Here is a 12,134-nt window from a genome sequence, read left to right as displayed (position 1 = left end):
ACTATTTTTTTTATTATTTATTAAAAAATTTTAATTTATTTATGAGAAAGAAAAGAGAGAAAGAACCAGTTATCACTCTGATACATGTGCTGCTGGGGACTAAACTCAGGACCTCATGCTGAAGAATCTAATGCTTTATCCACTGTGCCACCTCTTGGACCACTCCTTTTTATTTTTATTTTTTAAATTTGTTTTACTTATTTTTATTTAAATATTTATTCCCTTTTGTTGCCCTTGTTTTATTGTTGTGGTTATTGTTGTTGTTATTGATGTCATCATTGTTGGATAGAACAGAGAGAAATGGAGAAAGGAGGGGAAGACAGAAAGGGGAAGTGAAGCAACTCCCCTGTAGGTGGGGAGCCTGGGGCTCAAACCAGGATCCTTACACTGGTCCTCGCGCTTTGCGCCACGTGCGCTTAACCCACTGTGCTACCGCTGGCTCCCAGTTTGTTTTAATGAGAGGGAGAGACAGATACAGAGACAGAAAAACCAGAGCACTACTTAGCTCTGGCTTATATAGGTGTTGGGGATTGAACCTGGGAGCAGAATCTCTTGCATAGCCATTATGCTGTCTCCCTAGCCCAGTATTTTTCCTTCTATCTTTGCATAAATGGGTATTGCTTCAAGACAGAACTTCCTGGAAGTCTTTTGTACTCCATACAATCCCCATACCATCTATATGACTTCTGGTGTTTTTTTGTTTTTGACTCCAGGGTTATTGCTGGGGTTCATTGCCTGCAATATGAATCCGCTGCTCCTGGACGCTATTTTTCCTAGTTTGTTGCCACTGTTGTTGTTGGATAAGATAAGACACAGAAATCAAGAGAGGAGGGGAAGACAGAGAGTGGGAAAGAAAGACAGCTGCAGCCCTGCTTCACTACATGTGAAGCAACCTCCCTACAGATGGGGAGCCAGTGGCTTGAACTGGGGGTTTGAACCAGGATCCTTATGCTGGTGCTTGTGCTTTGCACTATGTGCGCTTCACCCACCGTTACCACCCGGCCCCCACTATATGATTTCTATGCAGTCATGGCAAGTAGTAAAATGAATAAAGAATTTGTTTTTGTTTCCAAGATACTTGTTTGATATTAATGTTATTAATCACCACCTGTTATATATTACATATATAATAAATATATACAAAATATAAAAACAAAAAATATTATTGGGTAGACAGAAATTGAGAGGTAAGGGGGAGGTAGAGTAGAAGAGAGAGACACCCTGCTTCATGAAGCTTTCTCCCTGCAGGTAGGGACCAGGGGATTGAAAACCTGAGTCCTTGTGTATTGTAATATGCTTAATATATTGTGAGCTTAACCAGGTGTGCCACTGCCTGGCTCCCCAAAACCATCTATAACAAATGGCAGTGGGGGTTAGGTGGTATCACAGCAAATTAAGTGCTCATGTCACGAAGCACAAGGACCGGTGTAAGGATCCTGGTTCAAGCCCCTGCCTCCCCACCTACAGGGAGGTGGCTTCACACATAGTGAAGCAGGTCTGCAGGTGTCTCCCTTTCTTTCTCCTCTCAATTTCTTTCTGTACTATCCAACAACAGTAGCAATAACAACAACAATAAGGACAACAAAAATGGGGAAAAATGGCCTCAAGGAGCACCAAGCCCCAGTGATAACCCTGGAGACAAAAAAAAAAAAAAAAAAAAAAAAGAAATGGCAGCTATGATGGTGATAACAATAGAGCAACTAACTTATGAGCACTTACTGTGCCCATACAGCACTCACTGGCAGCAGACATTTTCTCACTCCACAAAAGACCTTGATGCTTGCGACTGGTGTATATGTTTATTAAGGTTACAAAGGTACTGGCAAAGGATCAAAATACCTAGGTCGGATTTACACAGTTCTCCTGTCAAAGACCAACTTTTAAAAAAGTTGATTCTGGGGCAGAGAGGTAGTATAATGGTTATGCAAAGAGATCTTCATGCCTAAGGCTCCACGATCCCAGACTGAATCAAATCCCCCTGCACAACTGTAAATCAGAGCTGATCACTGCTCTGGTAAAAACGCGCGCGCGCGCGCGCGCGCGCGCACACACACACACACACACACACACACACACACACACACGCGGCTAGGAGATAACAATAGTTAAGAAAAAACTTCCATGCCTGAAATCGGAGCTGAGTAGTACTCTCATTAAAATTGGGGTGGGGTTTGGTCAACTAGTTTGTTGACAACATCCAAAAAAAATCAGGTATTGCAAACTTACTTTAATTTTCTCATATTTGAGAACAGAGGGATGATTCTCCAAGTCCTGGTAAATATGAGGGGTCAAAAGCCGGGCAATTTCAGGGCGCATGCGGTGCTGAAAAAAAACATGTATGTCATTAGAAACATTGACACAGTCAGTGAATAGTTTTATAGAGACTAGACTTGTGGAGGAAAATATGCGGAGATAACAATTGGAAAGATGAACAGCAAGAAAAAAGTTTAATATAAACAGCTCCAATATTCAACACAGGCTGATTTTTTTTGTTTTAAATAGACAATGTTACCACAACAGAAGTTAGTAAGGGCTGGGAGAGCCACCTTATTTCACAGGGTGTGTACCACGGGAGCCCTGGCACTACATGGGAGGTTATATGATACTGGAGAAAGACAGGTTGCTGTGGTCTCTCTTCTCTGTTTCATGAAAAAGTGGTAGAGTAGTGAAAACATGGAGAGGCCTCAGTTTCACCAAACAAACAGGAAAGGAGGACAGTTTAGTCTGTTAGGAAGTAATGGTTGGGCTGCAAGACAGCATAATAACGATTATAAAGATGACTTTCATGCCTGAGGTCCCAGGTTTAATCTCCAGCACCACAAGCCAGAGCTGTGCAGTGCCCTGGTTTAAAAAAAAAAAAAAAAAGATATATATATATATATATCTTGCACATCTGAGGCCTCAGAGGTGGCAGGTTCAATCCCTGGCACTACTTTATGGCAGTGCTAAGCAGTTCTTAGCCTTAAAAATACATATGTTTTTAAAAACATACTTTCCGTGTATGAAGAAAAAGAAAGCAGAAGTCAACGCCCATGTTCAGCGGGGAAGCAATTACAGAAGCCAGAAAAAGAAAGCAAAGGATGTAGCTAAGTGGTAGAATGGATGTCTCTGCAGGTATGAGGCTCTGTTAATAGCTGACAGCAAAATAAAAAATGTCTGATAGATACATTTTATTACTAAATCAATTCTATTAACTTTTATCCATTTATTTGCTTTGTCAAGTCCTTTCAATTTGACCAATTTCAGGCTGAAGTTTTCACTTTATTTTTTTATGAGAGAGAGAACAAGACACTATACTTCAGAGCTTTCCCTGGAGCTGTGGCACTCTAATGTGCAGGCTGTGGCTCAAACCCCTCCCCACACATGGCAAGGAATAGCACCTCTCAACATGAGCTAGTCCTGGCTCCTTATTATTTTCCATTAAAAAGCTACTTAATTTACTTTATGAGAGGGAGAGACATGAGAGCATCACTTGCTATACATGTGGTACTGGGGATCAAACCTGGGCCCTCTATATGTATAGTGTGAAGTCTACTGCTGAGTCACCTGCCAGCTCAGATAAACTAGTTTTATTGTGATTATTTTTTTATTATTGCCTTCAGGGTTATTGCTGGGGCTTGTTGATTACACAATGAATCCATCACTCCCAGAGATCTTTTTTTTGTTAACAAAGAAATGAAAACCTGAGAGAGAAGGGGCAGATAAAGGAGAGATACCTGCAGTACTGCTTGTGGAGTTTCCCACCTGCAGGGGTGTGAACATGTGTGCTCAACTGGGTGTGCTACCTCCTGGTCTCACTAGTTTTATTTATTTTATTTTATTTTATTTTTTTTGCCTCCAGGATTATCGCTGGGCCTCACTGCCTGTACTATGAATCCACTGCTATTGGTGGCCATCTCCCCCCCCCCCATTGTTGTTGCTGTTGTTGGATAGGAAAGAGAGAAATTGAGAGAGGAGGGGTAAAAAGAGAGAGGGAGAGAAAAACACCTGTAGACCTGCTTCACCACTTGTGAAGCAACCCCCTACCCCAGGTGGGAACCCGGTGATTCAAATCGGGATCTTGCACAGGTCCTTGAGTTTCCCACTATGTGCGCTTAACTAGGTGTGCCTGGCCCTCATGGATTTTATTTTTTATATTTATTTATTTACTTATTTATTCCCTTTTGTTGCCCTTGTTGTTTTATTGTTGTAGCTATTATTGTCATTGTTGTTGGATAGGACAGAGAAAAACAGAGAGGAGCAGAAGACAGAGAGGGGGAGAGAAAGATAAGACACATGCAGACCTGCTTCACCGCTTGTGAAGCAACTCCCCTGCAGGTAGGGAGCCCAGGGCTCGAACCGGGTTTCTTACTCCGGTCCTTGCGCTTTGCACCACCTGCGCTTAACCCACTGCGCTACCACCTGACTCCCTCAAGTTTTATTTTTATGAAGTTTTCTGCTGGTCATTGGCTCCCAGAAGCTCTCAGAAGACTTCTGAGCATTTGAAGCCCCACTTACCTGATAATTCAGACGGACAAATGGAATGTTCGCTTTCACCAGCCTTTCAAAGAGGGATACCTCAAGGTTGAAGTTTTTGGCTAGATCATACACATTGGCACTGGGGCGCAGCTGAAAAGAGAAATATGATTGATGATTCTCTACTGAAACATATATGTATCCTTTTTTTTTTTTTTTTTTTTTAATACCAGAGCACTGCTCAGCTCTGACTTATGATGGTGTGGGGAATTGAACTTGGGACTTTGGAGCCTCAGGTGTGAGAGTCTCTTTGCATGACCATTATGCTATCTACCCGTGCCCCATTTTTATCTTTTTATGCTGAAACAATGCTCATTCCTAGTTTGTGGTGGTGCTGAGAATTACATTTGTTACATGTAGTTAAAGTTGTCTCTACAAGTCTTCCCAGTTGAGATACAGATATTTGCACCCTTGCCTGTTTTGCTCTACCTAATTAACTGCAGTGTAATAAACTTGTCTTAAAACCTGAGCAAAGCCATGCCCAGAGTTTTTATTTTTTTAATTATTTTAACTATTAGTAGCAAAAAAAAAAATTACAGACCTTTGTAGGCTACTTTCTATAGCTACAGTGTTGGACCCTCAAGCATGAGGTCCTAAGTTAGATCTCTAAACATACACTAGAGTTGTACTCTAATTTTCTCTCCCTGCTTTTTGCCATTGATAAATAACAACAACAACAAAAATTAAAGGATTTATTTATTCATTACTGACAGAGAAGAGAGATCCAGAGCATTTACTCTGAAAAATGGGATGCTGAGGATCAAAGTGAGACCTCAGGCTTGAGAATTCAGTGTTTTATGTAGTGTGCCAACTCCAAAGTCAGAATGGACATATCTTAAAAACAAATATAAAACTTGAGGGGCTGGAGAGATAGCTCAATGGGTAGGGTGCATGCCTTGCAGATGCACGGCTGAAGTTTGAATCCTGGTACCACATGGGAGGTGCTATGGTACCAGAGAAATCTCAAGTGCTGTGGTTTCTCTCGCTGTCTCTTAAGTGAATTAGCAGCCCAGAATAGCAAAATCATGCATGTTTGAGGCCCAGGCTCAACTGGACATAAAAGAAAAAAAAGGGGGGGGGGAGTGGGGTGGTAGCGCAGCGGGTTAAGCGCACATGGGGCAAAGCGCAAGATCGGTGTAAGGATCCTGGTTTGAGCACCCGGCTCCCCACCTGTAGAGGAGGTCCCTTTACAGGTCTGCAGGTGTCTATCTTTCTCCCTCTGTCTTCCCCTCCTCTCTCCATTTCTCTCTGTCCTATCTAACAACAATGACATCAACAACAACAATAATAACTACAACAATGAAAAACAACAAGGGCAACAAAAAGGAAAACTAAAAAATAAATGAGGAGGAGGAGGAGGAAGAAGGAGACAAAAAAAATTTAAAAAAGAGGATGGGATAGATAGCACAATAGTTTGCAAAGAGACTCTCATGCCTGAGGCACTAAAGTCCCAGGTTTAATCCCCTACACCACCATAAGCCAGAGTTGAGCAGTGTTCTCGTTAAAAAAAAAAAAAAGAGAGAGAGAGAGAGAGAAAGAGAATTTACAGAAAACCACCAATAGGCCTGAGGACCAGTGAAGCAAAGAAGTTAGGGTCTTCCTGTCTGATTCTACCTCCCCAGAGAGCCAGTCCAACTTGTAGGAAATCCTGTCATACCTGCTGGTGGTCTCCAATCAGAATGAGATGCTGGCAAGCTTTACTCAGTGTGGCAATGGTGTGGGCCTCAAGGACTTCAGCAGCCTCTTCCACAATGACAATTCGAGGCTCTACCTTTTGCAGTATCTGGCGGTATTTAGCAGCACCTTGAGTCAGGGGAGAAGAAAGACATGCCTCTTAACTGAATTTATTGGGCCCCTCAGCTTCTGGATCTGTGACAAATAGGTCCTCATGTCCAGGACAGGGGTGACCACTGAATGAGTCTGAATGCTACTGGGTTGGTTTCTAGGTCTCCAAAAGGTCTCATATCCCTGTTCGTCAGTCAGGGGGGTAAACGCAGTAGGAACAACGGGGTGAATTTCACTAGCAGTTCCATAATACAACTTGCTTCCAATAGCTTTTCATGACATTTTCCTCTATGCTACTAGAGAAGCTTCTTTACCCTGGATAATCTAATAAGACTTTGGCATCAGGAAGCAAATGGCCAAAACTGGAGTATTTCCCCACACTTGGTCCTGGGAAATAGTGCTGAACTTGGAAGCATAAGGTCCTGAGCTTAAGGTCCTGAGCATAAGGTCCTGAGCTTGATCCCTGCCATTCCATCTGGTCTTTCAACTCTCTCCCAATCTTGTGTTAATATATAAGTCAGATCTTTTAAAAAAATAAAATAAAAGGGGCTGGGTGGTGGTGCACCTGGTTAATTGCACAAGTTACAATGTGCAAGAACGCGGTTCAAGCCCCTGGTCCCTACCTGCAGGGGGAAAGCTTTGTGAGTGGTGAAGCAGCTCTGTAGGAGTCTCTCCCTCTTTCTTTCTCTCTCTCTCTCTCTCTCCCCCTCCCTCTACTCTCTTGATCTTGGCAGTCTCTACCCAGTAAATAAATAAAGATGACAAATAAATAAATAAACAATCCTCTGCAGTTTCTTACCTGTGGTTGTCATCCCTACGACCTGGGCATCTTTCAGTATGTGCAGGTCTTCCTGGAGTCTCAGCTCAGCCATTCTCTCTGCTGATGTGCGGTACTGATGTTCATAATTGAGGATCTTCCTGCGGGTATCGGCCTGGTACATCTGTAGCCACAGCCTAAAGAATATGAAAAACCACAAAGAGGAAGTAATGTACTCTTTGAGGAGGCAGAGGAACTTCCTTCAGGTTGCCCTGTGTATGAAAACCCTTGAGAACTTATTGACCAGAAAGAGGGAGTGTGTGTGTTGGGGGAGGAGTAGAGAGTCAGATGTACAGGGACTCAAAGTTCAAAATGACCAATAGAAAGCTGCCCAGAAATTGTATAGTTGTCATGGATGTGGGATAAAGCACAAAGATTAATTACTAGACTAAGGGAGTGCAAAAGCACTAAGAATTTCTCAAAAATTCTCCCTGCCTCGGTTGGTAAAATAGCTCACTTAGGTAGTGTTTTTTAATTTAATATTTATTTATTCCCTTTTGTTGCCCTGGCTGTTTTATTGTTGTAGTCATTGTTGATGTCAATGTTGTTGGATAGGACAGAGAGAAATGGAGAGAGAAGGGGAAGACAGAGAGGGGGGAGAGAAAGATAGACACCTGCAGACCTGCTCCACTGCTTGTTAAGCGACTCTCCTGCAGGTGGGGAGCCGAGGGCTCGAATTGGGATCCTTATACCGGTCCTTGCGCTTTGTACCACCTGCGCTTAACCCGCTGCGCTACAGCTTACAGCAAAGGGGGGAAAAAAACAAAAACAAAACTGTGGTCCGAGAGGTGGCACAGTGGTGAAGCTTTGTACTTTCAGGCATGAGGTTGTGAGTTCGATCCCTGGCAGCACATATGCCAAAGTGATGTCTGGTTCTTTCTTTCTCTCTCCTCCTAGCTTTCTCATAAATAAATAAAATCTTAAAAAAAAAAAAACTAGTATAGCCACAGGCCCTTTGGAATTTAACTAAAAATTTTGCCTACTAGCTATCTACAAAATGGAGGACCCCCCAACTCTTCATCTGCACTATTCTAGCCCTTAGGTCCATGATTGGTCAACAATTTGTTTGGCTTTGTATGTTAACTCTTGTCAACCACCAGGTTCCAGATGCTACCATGATGCCGACCAGACTTCCCTAGACAGACCACCCCACCAATGTGTCCTGGAGCTCTGCTTCCCCAGACCCCTTCCCTACTAGGGAAAAAAAGAGAAAGGTTGGGAGTATGGGTCGACCTGTCAACGCCCATGTTCAGTGGGGAAGCAATTACAGAAGCCAGACCATCAACCTTCTGCATCTCACAATGATCTTGGGTCTATACTCCCAGAGGGTTAAAGAATAGGAAAGCTATCAGGGGAGGGAATGGGATACAGAGTTCTGGTGGTGGGAATTGTAGGAAATTGTACCCCTTTTATCCTATGGTTTAGTCAATGTTTCTTTTTATTAAAAAAAAAAAAAGGTGGATTCCCAGGCATGAGTTCCTGAGTTCAGACCCCAGTTTTCCATGTGCAAGAGTGATGCTCTAGCTCTGTCTTCCTCTTTTCTTCCCCTAATAGGGAAGAAAGGAGAAAAAAAAAAAAAGAAACAAACCCTTTAAAAAACATTCAAGTTCCCCACCTTAGTCATACGAGTTTCTGGACATTCTAGTCCTTGACACCACTCTGACTTTTTTTTTTTTTTCTTTAAGAAATCTATATTTATTTGAGCAGAATGGATGTGGAGAAGAGAGCATATCAGAACATCACTCTGGTATATGATGTAATGCTGGGATCAAACTCCAGATTTCATACCTCTTGGGCTGCTGATTTTTGTATTCTTTTTTGGGCTACAGTTAAACTGTCTCCTTTCAATTTCCCAAACAGTTGTAACTGTTCTCATCATAGGCCCTTAACATCAAAGACATAAAGATTCAAGAAGCCCAGAGGGTCCCAAACAGAATTAACCCAGACTTAAAGATACCAAGACAAATTCTATTTAGAATGGAAAGGAATAAGGATAAAGAAAGGATCCTGAAGGCTGCAAGAGAAAAACAAAGAGTCACCTCAGGGGAAAACCCATAAGATTAGCAGCAGACTTCTCAACACAAACACTACAGGCCAGAAGAGAATGGCAAGATATCTATCGAGTGCTCAATGAGAAAGGCTTTCAACCAAGAATACTGTATCCTGCTAGACTGTCATTCAGACTAGATGGAGGCATCAAAACCTTCTCAGACAAGCAACAGTTGAAGGAATCAACTATCACCAAGCCTGCCCTGAAAGAAGTTCTGAAAGGTCTTCTATAAACAGTCAGACCATCATAAATAGGACATGTATCAGAACACTCTAAAACTCTACAAGAATGGCATTAAAATATCTTCAATCTTTGATATCAATAAATGTCAATGGCCTGAATTCACCTATTAAAAGACACAGAGTAGGACAGGACTTCCGGAGGCAGAGCTACGAGCAGCAGATCGCTTTCTCTCCTCTCCTCTCCTCTCCTCTCCTCTCCTCTCCTCTCCTCTCCTCTCCTCTCCTCTCCTCTCCTCTCCTCCCCTCCCCTCCCCTCCCCTCTCCTCTCCTCTTCTCCCTTCTCCTCTCCTGGATCAACTAGGAATACCAAAGGAGACCACCCAGACCAAAACAAGACAGGACTAGAATGACCACAGGAACCCAGTAAATCACCCATGAGTACAAACACGCGTGGCTGGTGACAGAGAGGAGAGAGGGGCCTAAGGAGAGATTAAGTGACTGCTAACAGTTCAGCAGTTTATCAGTTGAGACACCACCTCCAGTCTGCTCCACAACAAGGGGACAGCTGAAGGGAGGACAGGACTCCCCAGAGACTCACCAAGTGCAACTCTGAGTCTCCATTGCTACTACCCTCAGAATCTGGAGCAGCAACAGGGAGGGACACCAGGGGACAGAGATCTAACCGGGAAACTCAGGAGAAGATCTATACCTCGGTGGCATAGCTGAGGGACTGTGAAAGTCTCTTTGCATAACCACTGGATTATCTCTGCCACACCCTGCTTTATCTCTTGGTCAGGAGTCAGTGATTAAGCTAAGAAGCCTATTGATAGTTTAAAAGCCCTCAGGCTCCCATAGCCTACAGGGAAGGAAAAAAAAAAAAAGAGGCTTTTACACCACTGAGCTCCAACTCAGGGATTGAAAAAACTGTTAACTTCCACCATGGTAAACCCTTTAATTAAATTACTTAGACACAAGTCAATCCAGGCAATAGTGATCAATAATTTGAAATGTATTGATAAAGGGAACTCATAACATAATATATAAAATGGTTAAAACAACAAGAAAAAATATTGGAGACTCGAACCAGGACAAGAGTCCAGCTAAAAGTCCTCCAGAGGGTGAAGCACAAAACAACGAGTTCAACATCCAAACATTAGCTAAGGAAATAATAACAGGAGTGAGTAAAGAATTTGAAAAAATTGTAATCAGAAATGCAGGAACAACAAATGAGAATATGGAAGAAAATTCTAATAATCTCATGGTTATTAGAGAGCTGAAAGCTGAAATCTCTGAGCTAAGAAGGCAACTAGCTGAACAAGCTAAAACAGTATCAGAGCAGAGCAACAAAATAGATGAACTCCAGAAAGTAGTAGAGGGCAGAGAGAATAGAATATATGAGGCTGAAGACAGAATTAGCAAGACTGAGGATGAATTAGAGACAACTAAAAAAAAAGTAAGAGATCTCAAAAATAGATTAAGAGATGCTGAAAACAACAACAGAGTCCTATGGGATGACTTCAAAAGAAACAATATACGCATCATTGGATTACCAGAGGAATAAAGAGGAGAGGAAGAAAGCATTCTCCAGGCCATAATAGCTAAAAATTTCTCTAGACAACACCAAAGACATAAAGATTCAAGAAGCCCAGAGGGTCCCAAACAGAATTAACCCAGACCTAAAGACACCAAGACATGTCATACTTAGAATGGAAAGGAATAAGGATAAAGAAAGGATCCTTAAGGCTGCAAGAGAAAAACAAAGAGTCACCTACAAAGGGAAACCCATAAGATTAGCAGCAGACTTCTCCATACAAACACTACAGGCCAGAATAGAATGGCAAGATATCTATCGAGTGCTCAATGATAAAGGCTTTCAGCCAAGAATACTATATCCTGCTAGACTGTCATTCAGACTACAGGGAAGCATCAAAACCTTCTCAGACAAGCAACAGTTGAAGGAAGCAACCATCACCAAGCCTGCCCTGAAAGAAGTTCTGAAAGGTCTCCTATAAACAACCAGACCACCACAAATAAGACATATATCAAAACACTCTAAAACTCTACGAGAATGGCGTTAAAATATCTTCAATCTTTGATATCAATAAATGTCAATGGCCTGAATTCACCTATTAAAAGACACAGAGTAGGAGGATGGATCAGAAAACACAACCCAACAATATGTTGTCTACAGGAAACTCACCTAACTCAACAAGACAAACACAGACTTAAAGTGAAAGGATGGAAAATTATCATACAAGCCAATGGCCCACAAAAAAGAGCAGGAACAGCTATTCTCATATCTGACATGATAGACTTTAAAATAGATAAGATTAAAAAAGATAGGAATGGACACTACTTAATGCTCAGAGGATCAGTCAATCAAGAGGACTTAACAATTATTAATATCTATGCACCCAATGAGAAGCCATCTAAATACATCAAACTTCTACTGAAAGAGCTACAGCAATATATTAACAGCAACACAGTCATAGTAGGGGACTTCAACACCCCACTCTCTCAACTTGACAGATCATCCAGGCAGAAAATCAGTAAAGACATAAGGGAGCTAAATGAAGAGATAGATAAACTAGAACTATTGGACATTTTCAGAGTCATTCATCCTAAGAAACTGGAATACACATTTTACTCAAATCCACATGGATCATTCTCAAGGATAGACCATATGTTAGGCCAAAAAGACAGCATCAGCCAATTCAAGAGCACTGAAATCATCCCAAGCATCTTCTCAGACCACAGTGTAATTAAACTAACACTTAACAATCAA

The 12,134-nt window shown here is 42.0% G+C and overlaps 1 protein-coding gene across 4 annotated transcripts in view; it reads right to left on the bottom strand.

The window, feature by feature from the left end:
- Positions 1–12,134, bottom strand: part of ZNFX1 (zinc finger NFX1-type containing 1) — a 54,055-nt gene that overhangs the window by 3,508 nt on the left and 38,413 nt on the right. For all 4 annotated transcript variants that reach the window (XM_060185623.1, XM_060185621.1, XM_060185632.1 and 1 more), the window contains 4 exons: positions 7,100–7,254; positions 6,173–6,318; positions 4,498–4,608; positions 2,227–2,322 (listed from right to left, as the gene is read on the bottom strand). In XM_060185623.1, the coding sequence (XP_060041606.1) occupies positions 2,227–2,322; positions 4,498–4,608; positions 6,173–6,318; positions 7,100–7,254 (508 nt within the window). The remainder of the gene's footprint in view (positions 1–2,226; positions 2,323–4,497; positions 4,609–6,172; positions 6,319–7,099; positions 7,255–12,134) is intronic.

The sequence above is a fragment of the Erinaceus europaeus genome, chromosome 1, assembly GCF_950295315.1.
Source record: "Erinaceus europaeus chromosome 1, mEriEur2.1, whole genome shotgun sequence".
NCBI lineage: Eukaryota > Metazoa > Chordata > Mammalia > Eulipotyphla > Erinaceidae > Erinaceus > Erinaceus europaeus.
This window is presented reverse-complemented; position numbering and strand designations above follow the sequence as displayed.